Source organism: Indicator indicator, chromosome 4 (assembly GCF_027791375.1).
Source record: "Indicator indicator isolate 239-I01 chromosome 4, UM_Iind_1.1, whole genome shotgun sequence".
Taxonomy (NCBI): domain Eukaryota; kingdom Metazoa; phylum Chordata; class Aves; order Piciformes; family Indicatoridae; genus Indicator; species Indicator indicator.
In genome coordinates, this window is record NC_072013.1 from 19,484,065 (window position 1) to 19,503,573 (window position 19,509).

A 19,509-nucleotide genomic window follows, 5' to 3' on the forward strand; every position below is an offset into this window, starting at 1 on the left:
GGAGAAGACAAGACTGAAAGGGCATTTAATAAATGCTTATAAATATCTGAGGGCTGGGGTCAAGAGGGAGGTGACAGGCTCTTCTCAGTTGCACCCTGTGATAGGACAAGGAGCAATGGATATAAACTACAGCACAGGAGATTCCACCTCAGCATGAGGAGGAACTTCACTGTGAGGGTCACAGAGCACTGGAACAGGCTGTCCAGAGAGGTTGTGGAGTCTCCTTCTCTGGAGACTTTCAAGACCTATCTGTATGCATTCCTGTGTGACCTATGATAGATTCTGTGGTCCTGCTCTGGCAGAGGGGTTGGACTCAATGAACTCTTGAGGTCCCTTCCAACCTCTAACATCCTGTGATAAGAGATACAAACTTAATTATTTTATGTCACATGCTAGCAATACAAAAATCAGTGATACTCATTAAACATCTGCATTTAAAAAGTGATTAATTTTTTTTTTTTTTAGAATGAAGCTATGCTACTTGTTACCAAAAGTTAAATCTACTCTGAAGATTCCCACTGATAAACATTTACTTCAGCAGTTGGAATTATGTATAAGGAAGCTTCTTTGCCAAGAGAAAGACAAAGATGTCCTGAGTATTGTAAAAAGAGTAAGCTATTTTCTTTCCTAGCAGCATTCTGTCTTGCGGTTAGCATTAAAAGTTAAGATGATCAAAGCTATGCTTTCTGTTGATTCTCTTAAGAGCAGGAGACTAAAAAAATCTGTTACCTGTAATGTAGTTTTAGACCATTTAAAGAAGATACAATATTTATACTTAATTTATTTTCTAGTGACTAGGATTCAGGATTTTGGCCAGGCAAGCAGGCCCTTGACCATTTGTGAAAAAATGGTGACTACAGATAGCATTAAAGATTAACCTAGTAAAAATTATTAAGTCTTTGAGGTAGAGCTGTTTTGTTAATCTACATGCTTTAAAGTATAGAGATAAAGGGTTTGCAGAATTTTGAAATGTTATGAACATTTTTGTAATATGACTATTCCCCAAGAAGTACATTATTAAGGCATACCCATGCTTAATCTCAAAGAAGCAGTGAAGTAACTCAGGAAGGTATCTTCCTTGGGTGAACACCTGTGTGGAGCATCCTGGTTTACTCAGATTCCTGAGTTGTTGGTTTTTTTTTCAAGTCTTGATTCCTGTGCTCCAGCCACTCAAGCTTCTGTGCTTTCCTTGAGTGTATTTTGAGTTCCAAAGAGACAGTCTGTTAGTTCTTCATTGTGAGTCTAAGCAGGCCTCTGAGAAAACTCTCTGCCAATGTTAAACTACATTTGTGACACAAAAATACAAGCATAGGCTTCAAATGTTTTGGAAAAAAAGGCATATTTAATTTTGAGTACTACTATTCTAAGCTTTTTATATGGGCAGGTTTTTAGCATGCTGTGCCTTAGCGTAATGATACATAATATTTTGATTTTCTTTATAGACAGTGTTAGAACTGGACAGAATAGAGATCTCTGTAGATGCTGTGAGTACTTACTAACTTTAATATTCACCAAGTGCTTTTAATTCCATTTTCGTGTAGTGTTGCTTTATTGATTTTATTTTGAAGTTTCAGAAAAGATTTTACAAAAATGGTTTATTGGATCAAGAGAGACAAGAATACCTTCTTTTGGAAGTGGTATATTTTATCAATACAACCTGTCCTTTTTTTTTTAAACAGTTTTCCACTAAATTTTAGTAAGGTAATAATTTTAGAGTAAGAAACATGCATATTCTTGTGATATCCTAGTAGTTTCATTATCTGTGGTTTCATTTTACACTTCACAATAGGGTTAAGTCTTTCAAAGTAATAAATAACTTACTTTTCTTTCTTACCTAAATTTTGCTGTATCAGTTAGAGGGTCAAACTGGACTTCCTTGAAAATTACTTATGCTTGATGTCTCTGTAGTTCTAAAATCCAAGCCTTCAGCACACCTCAAGTTGTGAATGTTATGAAATATTTTTGAAGGAGCTTAGAAATTTTTCAGGTGCATATAACATAGTAAATTGAATAATGAAACACCTCAGAATACAGCTTCCATAGGCAAATAAATTAATATCATAATTTTTGTACCAAGGAAACTGAAGGAGACTGCTTTACAAGCTTTCCTGTTAGCTAGAAATAGAAAAAAGAGAGGCCATTGGTAAACGCAGCCTGGGGCAGAGTGACTTAGTGCCTGTTGTACAGAGCAAAAACTGCCAAAAATTACTTAAGATTTGGAAGAGAAGTCTGTAGAATATTTTTCCAATTAGAACTTTATCTTCAGTCATGACTCAAAGCAAAAGCTGCAGCAGGCATTTTATCATATAGCCTTCTAGATTTTCACACAGCCTAGATTAGATTACTGCAGTCCTCCATTCTGCTGCCTCCTCTCCAGCTTAAAGCGGAAGAAGCTAAGAAGCTGATAGGAATTAGGAGAGGCCAAATTTCATTACCATGGTTTCTCTGACTTGTAGTAATTGAGGTCCTCTGTAGTGAACAAGAAGAGTTTCAAGACTGTTTAAAAAGTGTCACCTTTTCCTTTTTGTGATTGCTACAGAGCCTCCATTTGTGGCCCACTTTGGTGTCAGTAAGTAGTGCAGGCAGCTGGTTTTCTCAATTCTGTGATACATGCCTCATGTACTTCCTGACACGTCCTGTTAGCTAGAGTGAAAGGTTCAAGCTTTGTTCTCAGAACCTGTGTAAGCATATTCAGAGACCTTTAGCAGTATTTAAGTAGATACAATTCATGCTTTTATAGCAAAAGCATTTAGGGCTGTGGTGTCATACAGTCTGTGTTATCATGTATTGTATGATAAAACCAATTTTACTCTGTTTCTATAGCTAGAAAAGCACCAGTATTTTATGATGTAGCCCATTTATATGGGCTTACCATCTGTATCACAAAGGTCTTGTTAAGTATTTTGAGAGAGGCATGCTTTTGAGGAACTGGAGATGTACACAATGAATAGCAACGTGTTGCAGTCCCAAATAGATGAGGAGCTATTGAACCCGGTTAAATGTATCTGACAGCTACAGACTTTAATACTGAATGTGTTAATAAGTTTCCTTAATTTTAGTAATTGACTTAGTTGAAACTATATTCCAGCAATGTTGACCTGAATTAATTACCTCTTTTTAAGACAACAAAACAAAACAAACCCCTCCCCCCCGCCCCGTGGTTAGTAATTAGAGTGAAATGAAAAATGGTAGAACAATTATCGTTCACTTGCCAATTTCATTATGAATATAGTACAGAAAATAATACCACATAGATTTCTGAAGTTGGAGTGATATCTATTCACCAAGAACCCTGCAGGAAGTATTGGCTTTTGAAGTTATTTATGTAACTGTGTTAACATTGTCTTCTCTCTATGACTGCGCTCTCAAAAGATATCCTAAAGCTTGCTAATACTGCAGAAAGGCGAACAAATTTCTTGGTTTTGTTTTGCATAAAGGCTTATCAATTGTAGATATTAATTTTGGACCTTTAAAATGTTTGAGTATGTGTGACACACTGTACCATTTGGGAAGAATGCTTTCATTGATTTGGATGTTTGAATTAAAAATATTGGCAGCTCTATTACCAAAGTGTCTGTGTAGCACAAAAATTTTACATTGTCCACTGCCAATGAGATTTAAATGCAAACTTCAATTGTAAGGGTCCTTCATCATTAAATTCTGTGATTTTTATTTAATTGATTGTCTAAATATTCACTAGGAGTTGTACTAATAGCAGGAGAGAATAGAAATTGACTGTTATTTTGGTCATTTGGAAGCAATGCCTAGTTGAAACACAATTAAATTTTTTTAGAGTAATACCTTAGAAAATTATTATTTTTCTATAGGAACAATTAGAAAAGGAGAAGCAGCAAAATGAAGGAAGGTCTACAAACATTAATGATAAAATGTTTGAAAAGAAGCGTAAGTTTGAGGTTTTGTTTATGTGTCGTTTGTGCATGCATTACTATTCTACAAAGGCAGAAGTGAAAGGAGCAGAAAACATGGTTTTATACACTAAACAATAGAGTGTTAGAAAGGAGCAAGAAAACTTTTTTCTATATATTTTTAAAGATATTTATGTAAAATAGCCTCATTTTATTAGAGGGCATTTGGCTTTATTAATAAAATACATGATGATTTTAGTTCTCTAATATTTTTCATTTTGGGATGTAATGTGTAAGTCCTTTCCTGTGGTATTTCTGAAGTGTTAGTAGCACTGGATTAGATATTACTGTTTGCCCCAGGACTGCGTTTTATTTCATCCTCTTTATTTATTTAAAGTTAAGCTTTAAGAGAGAAGTATTTGTTTATTTATTTGTTGGGGTTTTTTTTAGGTAGAGACAGTAAAACATCATCAATGTTGACAAAAAGTATCACTGTGTCTGTTCCAGGAAGCTCTTCTGGTATATCAGCAGGTAAGAACTCTTTAAAAAACTTTGGGAATGCTTTGATCTCACATCAGCAGGTTAAAACTCAACAAAGCTTCCATTGGTACTTTTTGGGCCAAGTTTCACCTACTTCACCTCTAGGGGAAGATTCCACTCTTAAAACTGAATGTGTTTTCTATGATTTTTATTGTTATTCTTCAGTACAGAAATCAATGACATTAGGTTTATTTTTTATTACTGAAGTATTTAAATCGGTTCCTTCAGTTAGCACGGGATGAGAGAAAATTATGTTTAAAAGTGTTCTGAATTACTGCAGAAATACAATATCTATGTTAAAATTTTCTGCTGCTTACAATTTCAGGCAAAGAAGACAAAAAGTCCAAGTTGGTTCGAAGCCAGTCTTTCAGTACTCAAGCACTGCATCCAAAATACAGCAACACAGACAAGTGTCCTAAGTATCTTTGTCTTCATTGTTTACCACATAGGCATCTGTTTACCTAATAGACAACTGTTCTGAAATTATATGCACATGAATCTGTAAATGTAGTGATAAACTCACTGAGTTGTGACCTAAAAGATCAGCTTTCTGTTTAACTGATTAAGGTATATAATTCAGAGCTGAGAGAAAAAAATACCATTTTAAAACATGCTGAGGCCTATAAGTTATTAAATCACATCTAAGTTAATATAGGTCACCTTTTGTCATATCTAAAAAAGATTTTTCATTATGAACTGCTAGATCTAAATTCATATATTTCTTAAAGAAATTCCAGCATAACTATCTCATTTAATTTTTTCAGATGAACTTAGAAATTTACTTCTAACACTATTAAACAGCATGATGGTGCAATTGGTACACAATTTTTGTTTTGTTTTGTTTTGTTTTTTAAGTAAAATCTCTAATACAGGATATACATCCTCAATATCAGGAATGGGAAAGAGTTGTATGTTATCCTTTAGCGGTAAGTAGGTTATCATATTATATTTTACATTTTTTTGGGGGGTGCTGAATGTGTGGGGGCCTATTAGGCATACTGCAAGATACCATTTCTCTTAAGAACACAGAATAATAGATATAAAATACGATTGAGCACTTAGGTGCTAGTCCAGTTTTATTTCAGATTCATTTTTTTATTTTGTTACACTTTTGTTTAAAGTTACATTTAGTAGTGAAAGTAAAATTAGCTTAGCATTTCTTGATTGGCATTTTGGATGTCATAAAAAGATTGATATTGTAATTTGCCTCTCTACTCATTTTGCTCATTTTGCTGAAGTAGGGAAATAAATTGCTATCTGGAAATGCCCCTCTCTCCATTTGCTGTTGAAGAGTTTGGATAATTAAAAATTAGGAAAAGATGAATTGCTTCCTAGAAAAACCTGTCTTTTTCTGTTCACTATCAATGAACATTGGATGATTAGCTTGCATGAAGTAGCTAATTTTTAAGCAGCTAAAGCCTGGCCAATCAAATCTCACTGTTTTCATTTCTTAAATGTATTATTCCTGTTTTCCAAAATGTGTCTTCTGTTTATTTTTATTTAGCATTTTCATAAAAATACTTGAAGAAACATTAAATTGAAACCATTTCCTTACAGAAAGCTAAAGTTTTGGATTATTGCCACAGGAAATACACCACTATTGCCACAGGAAAGAATGGCTCATTCTGTTTACGCTCTGTGTATATTTCTCAGACAAATTTTTTTGTCTAAACTGTAACTTTTTATTTCAGATGATTCATTCCGGACTCATTCCACTGGTGGTAGTGGGAATGGTACCTTACCTTCCAATGCTGCTTCTCGCAGCTTATTTAACTCAGCTCATCAAAAGAATAATGGAACCAAAGAGAGTCAGTCCAGAAGGACGAGCATGTAAGTGATTGACAAGTTTAAATCAAGCTTATGGGTAACATTTACAAAGGGCACAGAAGCCATGTAAATTTAAGCCTATATTTATGATCCTTCTACACCCAGGTTTTGAAATACGAAAATAGCAGGGTAAAAATGTAATGTGTGCAATTATAAGTGTTTTTAAGATTAAGCTCCCTTTTAATTACTCTTTGATGTTGTTTCTCCTGCACATGTTTGCATTCAGCTGGTACATTATGGGGAGGGTGGAGAGGGAGTAAGTGAGGGTTAGCTCATTTGATACATAGTAACTACAACTAGTGATTTAACTGCCTCTAGTAGAAACAATGTATGTATTGTTATATGATTTAGGTTTTCCTTTTCCTTCTTTTAATGTGCTTATGTATGTTTATGTATTATTGTGTAACAATTTCATGATGAATTTTGAGAGTTATGGTGAACTAGGACTGCTACTTGTTATTGTGGCTGCCTTCTTTGGCTTACCTTAACCATTTAGGCAAAATTAAATGCTAGGCATCTCCCTCAGACTGGATTCCTTCAAGTATCAGTCTAAACTGTTAAATGTTTTGCAAGAACAAAATCCAAGATGAATTTATTTCCTCCTGTGAGAAAAGTGTAAGAAAAATCTTAGAAAACTGCTGTGATGTGTACTTAGTCAAATCTCTGTAGTAGCCAGTTCTCTGCAGATTCCTTTTACACTATAACTTGTTCTAATTTTCTATCATGACACTACCTGTAATTTTCGGTGCTCAAACTAAGTTTTTTCTTTGCTATCAAGGGAGATTGTTTGGGAAAGTAGACTTAAGTATAGCAGAAACTACTAGAAACTGAAAAGTATAGGGAAATTCAAACTGGGCCTTGGAAATCTGAATAGGTATTACAGACCAAGGATGAAAGGAGAGTCTGAGAATGTGAAGCTTTGACTTGCTGGTCAAAGATAATGAACTTAAGATTTGAAACTTGCACCAGACAGGAAAGAAGAAATACCTTACATTGGTTTGCCAAGTATGAAGAGGAAGCAATAGCAACAGTGATCTCTTGAGAGGTCTTTTCAGATGAATTAAGTATCCATATGAGCTCGTATTTTCCACATCACTATTTTTAGGTTCCTTTTAAAAAGTGAACCAAGCCCACTTTACTCACAGATATAAGTTAATACAATTCCTAAAATGTAAAATAAAATGCTCAAAAGTTTAAGGAATTAAGTTCTCTGAACATACATTCTGTTACTTGTATGCATTAAAATATGATACAGTCTCTTGCTGTATGATCACATAGGAGTTTTTCTACTGGAATTTTACCTCCTTCACTCTACAAGATAAATTTGCTCTGGAATTAAATCAAGCTTGCTTAATGCTCTGTTGTTTCTAAAACTACATTGTCTTTGTAGAAAAGGTTGGAAGATAAGTAGTGAATGAAGGTGGACTGTTTGTGTGGTCAGTGATTTCACAGCAGAAGTACCTTGAGGTGCCAAGTCAAATTACACTCTGCTCCCTGGTTTTTTTTGGGGAGTCTAATGCTTTTTCCTAAATATTACCCAAAAATACTTCAGATGTTTTATAGGTGATCATTTGGTGATCACTTACTTCAAAGTGCATGATTTCAAGCCCAGCAGTTAGATTAATAGACATACTGATCTTTTCAGCTATCTATAAAGAAAATAGGACATGTATCTTGAGTACATAACATACAGTGCTACATACTTTGAAAAATTAAGTGTGCTCAAATCTCCATGTGCTTCCACCCCAATCACTGTATACCTCCATTCCCTGTCTTTGAAATCAGCAAATTTGTTGAAATGTAAGTTTTTTTTAGCAACCATTATATAAATTCTACTTATCAGTCTTACAAGGATTTGGGGAAAATATATTCATTAATACTCACAAAGCAGTTAGATTAGTTGGACATACTTTTTTACATCACATAAAAATTTTCCACGTTTCAAAGGTTTTTCTGACTGTCATTTCAAATAAGGCTGATATCATTTGTTTGAATACAAAGGAGCAGAAAAAGACTCACATGGAGCAGTTTGTATCTTTGTCTTCAGGCAGGAAAGCAGAATGTAGGAGACTCAACTTACAGTCACAACGTACCATTCCCAAGTGAATAGCTTAGCAGCAGACTACTTGAAAGTAGGTATCTGATCAAACACAATGAATATTCTCACTGGTTCACAAAGTCCCTGAACTGTATAGTGTCAGAAGCCAAGAGGATATACTAAGGGAAGAAAAACATTTTTGGAGAATGAAGAGCAGGCTTAAAGGATGACCTACATTTAGTTTTGAATGTGAGTTTTAATCTTCCATGTTCTTGTGGGAAAATGCCTCTCTCAAGCTGGTATAATGTCTGCTGCATTGTAGATTCAATTTCTCTTTTGTAATCTGGCCCCAAACTTAATTGTTTTCAAAATAGAGCAGCTCCTTAAGGAGATATTAAGAGATACAGATACAGGTGGTAAATGCATTCATCTACATAACCTTGTTAACTGCAGATGTTTAGGTGTACCTCTTTTATCTTTCTTTTGTTCAGGAAGTCAGTCCTGGTGCTAAATAGACACATACTAAAATGAAAAAAAAAAATCAGTTTCAAGGAAACATTTTTTTCTAGATTGAATTTAAAAAATTATATCAAATATATATAAGCAGTTTATGCAAATAACTCGTATTGAGAAAATAATTTGAAAATTGTACAATGAGTGGTGCAATTGAATAGATGCTCATGAATGAGTCTCACCAAGGCAGAACATTTGTGAGAAATGAAAGTTGAGTATATATAGTATATATTTAGGCCATATCATCATGTAAATTAACATATGTGCTAGTTAGACATTACTCTGACATCTTCATTCTGGCAAGGTCTAACTTTTAGATCATTGGCTCTGGAACATGAGTAAGGTGACTTCTACTATGTAATTATGTGTGCTTTTGAAGAATGGAAAATTGAGCAGTAATATGTTGTTTAGTGATTAAAATACCAGCAGATATAATTAATGATTGTTCAAAGTGAGGCATATTTTGACAAAAAATTATTTAATTACTTAAGTGTACTATTTTCTGTAAATATAGTCTACTGATTATTGGCAAATGTTCACTTTTGACAATGTAGCGTGGTTTGCAGGGATGAAGGATTTCTGATTTCATACAATCCTGTTGTTCCAGGAATTTTTCAAACCCCAAAGTTACTTTGTTGGAAATCTGAGGATTTCACTCATGAGTTCAAACATTTTCTCTGTCCTGTTTCAGAAATACGCATGCCAATTAAAACATTCCTTCATTTTGATGATAATGTAGAAGCAAGAAAATTAAAAAAAAACAACTCAGTAAATACTGATCCAGTGCTCACAAACAGGTGACAAGATAATGATAGTTAACTTCAGTATCATTTTCAGGATTTTGGGTAATAGGCAGTAGAAATTGCAAGAATTATGCTGAAGATGCACTCCTATAACTTAAAGAGATGAATACCTGCTTTAAGCACCTATAGGAATAGGAAAGAATCAGAAAGAGCACTGGTTGAATGTTTTATCCCACAAGAGACCTTAAGTCAATTTACAGAGCAAATGTACTTTTCTGATTTTCTGTGGAAGAATTAACCATGACTGCTTGTACTACCTTCGCCATCTCATTGAGAGGAGTCTCTATATGACCTGTATGTGTCAGTATGCCCTTATTGTGAAGAATGCCCTCAGAATGTGTCCATTTGGCGTTTTCAGTGGGTGCAGTAAAGCAGTTAGTAATTTTTAAAGTACAGCAGCTAAGAATTCCATGCATATGTTGCACACAACAATGTATTGTGTTTTGTTATTTAATAGTATAGCAATGCCCTATTATGTGTTTCTTCTTTTGTATGAAGAAAAAACAGAAAATCAAACTCTTAGACCTTCTGGGAGAAAAAAGAAGGGAACCAGAGACTGGTGGAAGCAACATTCTGGTGTGAAAAGGTGGGAGCAGCAGATGGCACTCTCTAATGCCTGGAGTGAATAAAATGCATCTTACAATGTTAAAACTTTTAAACTTTTTAATACAATCCCAAGATGTAAAATAACGTTCCAATAAGTAATGTAATGGTTGCAGAATTCTAATGTTGTAGTGAAATGTTATGAAATACAACTTCAGCTCTGTGTTTTTAACTGCTGCAGCTAAAGAGAGGATTTTGTTTCCTTCAATTACGCCTTTGTAGTATAAATTCTTGGATTTAGAATGCACATGTCCATTACTTGATTGGCTTATTTACAATTTTCAGCAATTCTTAGCACCCATGTTTTATGCAGGAATAGAAGGAATTGTTACGAATAATGAAAAAGAAATGCCACATTTTAAAGAACCTTCAAACCTGATTTAAGACCAAAGTCCAGAACCATTGATTAGTCTGTATAAAATATAACCTTCAATAGCATTGTGCTGTGAATTTGGAAGTAATGTTTTTATGAGTATTAAGTTCATAAAAATCCTGTGTAAGTTTCAAAGCAATCTAAAAGCAATGTGTCCAGATGATATAAAAAAACCCTTTTATTTCACAAGTTTTGTTGTATAAATACTTGTTTTAATTTTTAGTATTTCAGATTGTATTTTCACTTGAATAATTTATAATGATGAATCTAGTTTTTAATCAGCTGCTATTGCAAGCTATCATGCTTCAGTGATGTCATCTACATTTGTTTGTATTAATGCAAATGTTTCTATCAAAGTTTGTCTGTGGAAAACATGCAATTCTATTAAAAAAATATTTATGCCAACACTTGAGATAGAGCCTATGAAGCTATTGTCAGCTTCGCTATTTCAAAATGGGAGCAGCATAAATATATTGATACAAGAAATATGTGGTTTTTAGACTTTACTGGTGTATGATAAAGATGATCTGATCTGTGAATGCGTATGCGTGTGTGGTTACTTTTTATAATGTAAAAATGCAAATGATGGTATACTCAAAATAAAGCCTAGGACAATGCTATACATGCATATTCTTGAAAAAAAACTCAGGGCATCTTTTATAATTGAAATAAAAGCATTTACCTATAGAAGGTGTTTATTTTACATAATAACAATGCTAGATGTATTCTGCTGTGTGTGAAATATAAAATGCATCTTTGTATTTAGCAGTGTTTAACTGTCTGAATTCTTAAGTTGCACTGCAGTTGGATTTAGGTGTGTTCTCTGTCTTTAATCACAGATATTGTTCAGGTTCTGCAGCCTGCTGTAAGATACTGTAAACCAGGGATTTCTTTAAAATCATTTTCAAGCATTACGATGTTTAGCATGCAATATTGATACAGATTCATGGATGACCTATGCTGGCTCCTCCCAAGTGCTGCTTTTGTCTCATTCATGAATCAGATACTACCAGTTCCCCAAGGAACAAGTAACTCAAAATGACAGCTATGCTGCTGACCAATGGGCTCACCCTGTTCTCAGTCTGACTTCTGCCAGAGACCAAACTCATCACAGCAATACCTAGCTTGCAGAAGACACTCAAAACTGTGTTTGACTCTCAGATGCCTTTACTAGAACAATGCAGAACAACCAGTAAGCTAAGAAACTTGAATCCAAGCTATTTTCCCCTTAGTAAGCATGTAATGAGTTCTGGGTACAGTCTGTCATTTTTTTTTTTATTGGCTACATTTGTCTGTCATTTTTAACTGGTTAATTTAGTTAATGCTGATAACACATGCTCCACTCAGTAACACTGCTATGTATTAAACTCCTGCTACGTAATCTTTAAACATTCTATTTAGATAGTTCTTTGGTCTACACATCTTCCTTGTACAAACTTCTGGTGCCTCGTGCATACGTTCATCAGGCCTTCACACTACAGATCTCCATCCCAGCAGTCTTTTGTGGGCTACTTGCTTCTGGGTTACTTCTGTTGGACAGCAGCAATAGCTTTGAACCCATCATAGCAATTGTTTTTACCTGCAGTTCAGAATAACAGCTAGAGGTCAATTGTACAGTGATAATTGTGTGGTTCTCTATAACAACATTCATCCTGTTAATCACTTAGGGGTAAGAAGGAGTTTAGATTCATGCAGTGTGAAGCAGTCTAGTCAGATACCAGTCTGCCTGCTAAATCCTTTGGTGAGTGGCTCATACAAGTGTCTGGGTGCTGTAGGCAACTGAAGAAATTCTTTAGAGATGTTTACCAGCTTTATCCTGTAATGTATGTTTTGTATATTGTCTTGTAGAAGCATCTGTCTATATGCATTTGCTGATAGAAGAGTTAAAAGATTCTATGATTTTGAAAAGTCTGCTGCCCCCTTTTGGGCAGCTATTTTGAGAAGACCATGAGCAATCAGAATAGCACGTAGATCTGTAATTTACATTTAGCTAGAAGTAGCTTTTTGTGTCGTTTCATACTTTATATTTAGGACTCTGATGCTAATTAAAATTTGCTATATGTTAAGGGTCTTGCTGTTCTCCTGAAGATTCTGCACTCCTTCAATAGAGTGAATTGAATGCTGGAAATATTTTTCTGAAATATTTTGGCAACACCTTTTCGATTTTAGGATCAACTCTAAATAGAATTATTCCACTTTTATGAAGGTATGTTTTTGCCTATCAAAGTCTGTCTTAGTTCAGGCATGGAATCATGTTACATAGTTCATCCTTTTGGTTTTATGAATAGCCTAGCTTGATGTTACAAAGTAGTACAAAATCAGATATTGCCAGTTCTGAATTTTTAAGAATTATTTTGTTTTCAATAGAAAGAACATTTTAAAAGCAGCACATCATGTACCCTTAGAAAATGAGGGTATTTGAGATTTTGAATAAACACTTGCAAGAGGTCACATTCCAGACAATGCAGACTTCATTGCAGACTCAATTTAATTTCTACACTAGCAAAGATCTCTAGCCAGAGGCTGTAAATTCTCTTTTAGAGCTTGATCCTACTTCTGTTTTTGTAAGTGGCAAAATTCTGCTAATGTTGAGGTCACTAGGCTCATTCCAACAGTAGAAAATGTTGAGGATTATCAAGTACAGCATTTTGGAATGCATTTCCTGAATATTTTGGCATATGAATCTATGATTTTCATTCAGACTTGTCACTAAAATCTTGGGTTTTGAAAGTTCACTTCTGTGGGTTTATTTTTTTAATTTGCATGGTAGATTTTACAAGACACAGGATAGATAGTGTTACCTTTGTTCACATTTCTGTTGGATCAACCACCCTGCCAATGAACAGTAATGTTTTAAAAGTTTCTTCAAAAATCATAAAAAGGAATGGTCGGTCCACTTTGATGATGGGAGGCACTGTGAATGCAGTTATTTCTGATCCACTAGCTGCTGTAGCTTCAGTTCCTTCTTCATCCACTTCAATTACTGCTTTTTGGACAACCTGAAATGTAATGCAGAAATAAAGTAGTGGCAGACATAAATACTAACACAAAGAAATGTTTTTCGAAGTGCAAGGCATTAAGTAGAAGTGGACTTCTGTTAAGGGTGAAAAATGAGTAGGTCTGTGCATTCTGGCTCAGTGTTAAACCAGTATACCCATAAGCTGTCTGCAGAGCTGTTAGTACAGCCACCATGACAATAGTGCTTAAGAGTGAGGATGTTAGTTCAGGTGTCGTTGTGCTTTTCCATATTTCTGAGCATAGGCCTCACTTAGTTATTTTGTTCTTTCAGCTGGTAGCATGAAGCAACCATTACATTTGTGTAGTACTCATCTTTGATATTTAACGGTAAAAGAGAGTTTCTCAAAAGTGGGAGATGTTTTTGTCAGTCACAAACACTGACTGGCTGGATACACCATTTGCAGCTGAGGGCTTAGGCAAATGCACCAGTCTTGGGCTTTTGCCTGTGTATTTCTAATTTGCACATTTGGCAGCACAAGCTAAGTATGTACAGCGATGAGGTAAAATCCTGGAATGGTCTGAGGACCTTTCCTTCCCACTGAAATTGCAGCCTGACATGATCTGATTCCTTTCCCTTTTTGTTCTTTGAGCCTGTATATACTTCTTAATACTTCCCCTCTATTTGGTCTGTATTGGTGAACTGCCTAGTCAGCTAGTGTATTCCCAGCTCCCAAACTCCTAGGAATGATTTACATGAAGACAGTTGAAGGGCTTCAGCAGTGTTGAGCTCTCTGCTAACTATCCTTAAATAATGAGGCTGGCTATCATGATTCACAGGCACAGGATGCTCCTCTGGCACTTCATAGTTGATGAACATATTGCTTCTATTATCAGTTAGCTGCTACTATTCAAATATGATTTTTTTTTCATGATAACAGAATAGTTAACTGCTGAGAATCATCATGGAATACTTGTATGATCAAAGGGAAGGGAGAAAAGTGCTGTAGATTGACATTGCACTTCCCAACTGAAAATCACTGCAATCTTGTCCATTAGATGTTTATTCTTAGGATGTTACAATTTCCTAAAAAAGGTGTTTTGTTAAGTCAGACTTGTAACAGCAGCACCAGTAGCTTAGAAGGTTCTTTTTGATAGGGTACAAATCCATGAGGGGAGGGTGCAAGCAAGACAGAGCCAGGCTCATTTCAGTCATGCCCAGTGACAGGACCAGAGTTGAATTGGCACCAGCTGAAGCATAGGAGGTTCCCTCAGAGCATCAGGAAACACTTCTGCACTGTGAGGGTGACAGCACTGCCACAGATTGCCCAGAGAAGCTGTGGATTCTCCCCTGCTTAGACATGCTGAAAACCTGTTGGGACTCAGCAACTGACTTGAGGTGATCATGCTTGAGCAGGATGGTTACAGAATCAGAATGGTAGAGGTTGGAAAGTGCCTCTGGAGATCATCTAGTCCAACCCTACTGCTATGCATGTATGCCTAGATCAGGTTGCACAGGAATGTATCTAGATAGGTTTTGGAAGTCTCCAGAGGAGACTCCACAACCTCTCTGAGCAGCCTGTTCCATTGTGTTGGACCAGATGACCTCCAAAGATGTGCATATACTTGGAAAATTAGTCCCTTTCCTATTAGTGTTAGAAGTGCATATGACATAGTATCTTGGCTGGACTATTTACATACTATTGTAATTCAAATAGCAAATAATTTTAGAAGGCTTACCTGTGAAACTGCTACATATCCTTGATCTGTGAGATGGCTAAGATCTGCTGTATGTGTAAAAAGATTTTTCATTCCAAGAGCATGAAGCAGTTTCTTCATTTTGTATCTTTGCTGTAGTTTGAACTTTGGAAATGAAATGTCCACTTTTCTGCATGGGGAAAAGAATTCAATGCAAAATTCTCAGCTGTATAGATCACTTGACTGCTGAAATGCACTCTAGTCAGGAATGAAGCTTTACACAGAAAAATAAGGGGCAAAACCTAAATAACCTCTGCTGGAATGTAGGTTGGCAGAATATCATCTCTGATCTGTTGACTGCCAAAGATTCTAGAAATCACTTCCTTCTCTGTATAAAATTCTTCTGCCAGTACTTACACTGTGTAGATATCAGGGTGACACACTAATTTATTGACCAGTGAAAATTTATCTGATTTTATCCATTACTTCACATTTCCACTGGCAGTAAAGGTTTAGTAAATACGCTGTGTATTTACATTTATTCTTCACTGTGTATGGCAGTGCACAATTTAAAATTTAAGGAGAGAGAAGGCCTAAGGAAGAATTTGGAAAGACTAGATTGACTACACCTGCAGAGGGGCAGACATTTCTAACTGAGCTGGCCAACTTGTCACCTCAGAGTAGAAGCTTTCCCCTGCCATTCAAAGGTATTTAGGGTGGGCTGTTGTTAGGCCAGTAAAGGATCCCTACTCTGTGGAGATACCAATGCCACAGAATTGACAGCATGTGAAAAGGGTAGCAAAGCCAGCTAATCTTTGTTGTGCTTTCTTGCTGTGTGTCAACAGACAAAGAAGACATTAAGGCCAAAGTGTCAAACAATACCTGGTTTTCATGTTTCCAAGCCAGGATTCCACAAGCTCCATAGTCAAATGGTCTTCAAGCGATATGTAATCTCCCTCCTTTTCTGGGATGACAACTAGCATGTGGGCTTTCCCTTTGTAGGGTAGCTTTATCACAGTGCATCTTAAATTCTCATCAAAAGTTGAATTAACTTTATCTGACTTGAACATCATGGGTACCTGCACGCTTCTGTATTTGTTTATGTGGAAAGTCTCCACTTCTGTGAATTTGGGATTAAAAGGATAAACCCACTTGCCTGAAGAAAGAAAAAAAAAATCATTATGTGCTTTCAAGGTTGTTCAGAAAATGTTCAGAAGCCCTTGAAAAAAAAGTATATTTTCTATGTCTAGCTGATGTGGATGTCAGTTGTGTCTGGGATAAGTGGATGGCAATTGCAGTACATTTAGTTTATGTGCTTTACATTTTTGGCATCAGGAAAGGGAAGTAAGTCACAAAATAAACTCCTCTATTTGTAAGGAAAGAATGGAAATATTTTTCTAAGGTTGATTAGTTGCCAGTGAAGTTCAGAAATGATACCCTTGATGTTAATTGAATGCCATATGAGTATTACTAACATGACACCTTCTCCAGGATCCTCTACCAGCTGTTCAACATCCTGTTTTTAAATTAGTTATACAATCTTTTAGTTCGAGATTCATCAGAGCAGACTTCTAAGGTGCACTGGAATATAACCTCTTCTGGACTAATGATTCTGTTCTCTACCATTGCTTTCAAACATAGCCACAGCCATTAATCTATTTTCTCCAATTTTCTACCAGGAAAAGTAATCTTGGCATTGGACTTTTGTGAGAATAAATTTAGTCCATAGAGAGGCCATATGGCTGAGGGGTTATTTTCTGTTCTCATGTGTGCATTTATTTTAGTGGGGTTTCCATGGATGGCATGTGCTGAATGCTTTGGACTGGAGTAGTGACTGTGGCTGTGGGTACTCCACACAACATTCCTCTTGTGCCCCTTGTCACACTAACTCTTTGCTTTTTACCTGACTGGGTGTCTCTGGCTTCTGTATGGCTGTTTCAGAGAAAAGGGTGGGCTATGGCTCCCTGTCATTGGCAGGACCTTCTTTTGGAGTCCCTTATCTATCTTGTAAACCAGTAGTCAGAAAGACACTAACAGAAAAAGGAGTGTAAGGTATTTGTCAGTACTGGACTTCTCCACAGAACAATCTCTGTCCACCACAGCTATTTTTTCCCCGCTCACCCTGTAAGGTAATATAGTGGCATACTTCAGTTACTCCAGGGAAAAAGATTTGTGACTGAAATAGAGAGAATTCTTTAGTTTTCACGATTTTGTGCAAAATCAGTAAATGATTTTATGCCCAGTACCCAGTATTCAAAAGACTGTGACAATTAAGGCTTTTTCATTTTAATTGGTGAATGAAAATTAAACATCCTTTTAATAATGAAAAGGGATCATTTGAAGATGGATTGACATAGGTTGATGCAGAGTTTTTTGTTCTCTTTGAGGCTCTGTTGTATGGAAGGAAGTACAGAATAATTGTGGTTCCCTATCATGAAAAATAATATCCTATTAAATAAAATTAATAGAAGAAATTACATCTAGATAGGGACATGGGGAAAACAGGGCATCTGGAATTCATTTGAACTTCCCCTAATGTAACTGAAGACAGAGTGCTGACTCTTCTAATAAATAATAATTTTGCAAAATAAAACAAGCAATTACCTTTAAAGACAATGTAGTCCACAAGCAGCAGTTTATTATGGCGGTCAAGCTCTTCAAAAAGCTCTGGGATTTTTCCTTTAGTCCTTTTGTTAATGTTTTGATTTATGACAGACTTTGCCTGTGCAGAGTTTTGAAAGTCCACCTTCAGAAATTCCATATCAAAGTACTGTTTTGATAAATTGAGGAAAGACTCCTTGATTCTGAAGTCTTTTTGGATGAAAGAAAGAGTACCTTCCACAAGGAGAAGTTCTTCATTCATCGTAATGTTATCTTTCAGTTGTTTAAACAAAGCTGGTAAGTGATGGTGATCTGCTCTGTCCTTCAAGGCATGGAGGTTTAGGCTTTTTACTATTTGTCTGTGTGTTTCCCCTTTAGCTGCCAGCATATATGTGGTCATGAGAGCTGATACAGAAAGGGGAGAGAAGATTACATTGTTATCATGTGTCATAGCAATTTTTCTGTAAAGGTTAAACCCAAAATTTGCAGTCTTTTCAGTGAAGTTGTAAAGAGTGAAGTCTTCAAGACCTTGGTCTTCAAAAGGTTTAGAGATGTTTTTATGATGATGCCATTCTTCAGAAATACTAACATTTTTATTTATTTGTAAGAAATTATTATCTTTGTCCTTCCTTGGAATTTTAGGTTTGATGCTAGCCTTGATCGTTTCCACACATATTTCACTTAAGAGAAGTAGGTAAATTCCTGTTTTCATGTTGAGATCCAGAAACAAGCTCTTCTTTTCCTAGTAGAAAAATGGAGAAAGAAAAAAATAAAAAAGGGCATAACAACGATTTATTAGTTTGTTCTTCTATTCACAATACACAAGGTCATAGATATAGAGAGGCAATCTTTCTGGGTCTTCAGTGTATATACTCTAAACCTGAGATCTGTTTCCTATCTGAAAGATCAGATTTAGGTCAATGAAAGAAGTTTCCAACGTCATTAAGTGAATCCAGAAGAAATACTATGGTCTTCTGGTATTGGTGGATCACATCAGAAGTATTTCACTGATTTTCCCTTGCTAATTTGTAATTCTGTTGCAAAATGAAATGGTAGAGCAAGTGCAGGCTTGTTGGGCCTGTGCCTCAACTTTCACTCCTGTGAAATAGATGTCATCGTTAAGCACAAGAGTTCTAGGCAGGCATGTGGTGAAAATCCCACGCTTGCCTTTCATGATTTCATTTCACTTATCATCCTTCCGCTATAGGTTGTTTAGTACCACCACTCAGATCATTCTCCTAACTATATGCCATAGGATTTCCTGTTCTGTTAGGGTTCACTGTCAAACAAATGCAGAAGCAGATTTGTCACTGCTGACTCCTGCCTGAAAATACCATGTTCCAGTATCAAAGTTAATACTCAAAGGGCCTCTCATCTGTCCAACAAAGTACTAGGAGAACTGGACACATATAAGACACAGAGCGTTGTGATCAATGGTCCCTAGTGGTGTTCCCCAGGGGTCAGTACTGGGTCCAGTCTTGTTCGACATAATCATCAACCACCCAGAAGAAGGAACAAAGTGTACTCTCAGCAGGTTCGCTGGATACAAAACTGGGAGGAGTGTCTGACACGTCAGAAGGCTGTGCTGCGATTCAGCAATACCTGGACAGGCTGGCAAGCTGGGCAGAAGTGAGCCTCATGAAGTTCAACAAGGGCAAGCGTAGTGTCCTGCAGCTGGGGAGGAATAACTGC

General features: G+C 36.0%; 2 protein-coding genes across 2 annotated transcripts in view; one reads left to right on the forward strand and one right to left on the reverse strand.

Moving 5' to 3' along the window:
- Window positions 1-10,110, forward strand: part of PPP4R4 (protein phosphatase 4 regulatory subunit 4) — a 53,231-nt gene extending 43,121 nt beyond the window's left edge. The window contains exons 17-25 of the mRNA XM_054400329.1: window positions 466-610; window positions 1,443-1,484; window positions 1,569-1,637; window positions 3,828-3,903; window positions 4,317-4,397; window positions 4,732-4,825; window positions 5,262-5,332; window positions 6,098-6,236; window positions 10,086-10,110. Coding sequence (XP_054256304.1) covers window positions 466-610; window positions 1,443-1,484; window positions 1,569-1,637; window positions 3,828-3,903; window positions 4,317-4,397; window positions 4,732-4,825; window positions 5,262-5,332; window positions 6,098-6,236; window positions 10,086-10,110 — 742 coding nt within the window. The remainder of the gene's footprint in view (window positions 1-465; window positions 611-1,442; window positions 1,485-1,568; window positions 1,638-3,827; window positions 3,904-4,316; window positions 4,398-4,731; window positions 4,826-5,261; window positions 5,333-6,097; window positions 6,237-10,085) is intronic.
- Window positions 10,111-13,370: 3,260 nt separating this feature from the next.
- SERPINA10 (serpin family A member 10) lies at window positions 13,371-18,553 on the reverse strand. Its single transcript, XM_054400638.1, has 4 exons — window positions 17,821-18,553; window positions 16,099-16,372; window positions 15,259-15,406; window positions 13,371-13,562 (listed from the first exon to the last, which is right to left on the reverse strand). The coding sequence occupies exons 1-4, from the start codon at window positions 18,527-18,529 to the stop codon at window positions 13,371-13,373; spliced, it is 1,323 nt and encodes a 440-aa protein (XP_054256613.1). The 5' UTR covers window positions 18,530-18,553.
- Between the last annotated feature and the right edge of the window lie 956 nt (window positions 18,554-19,509).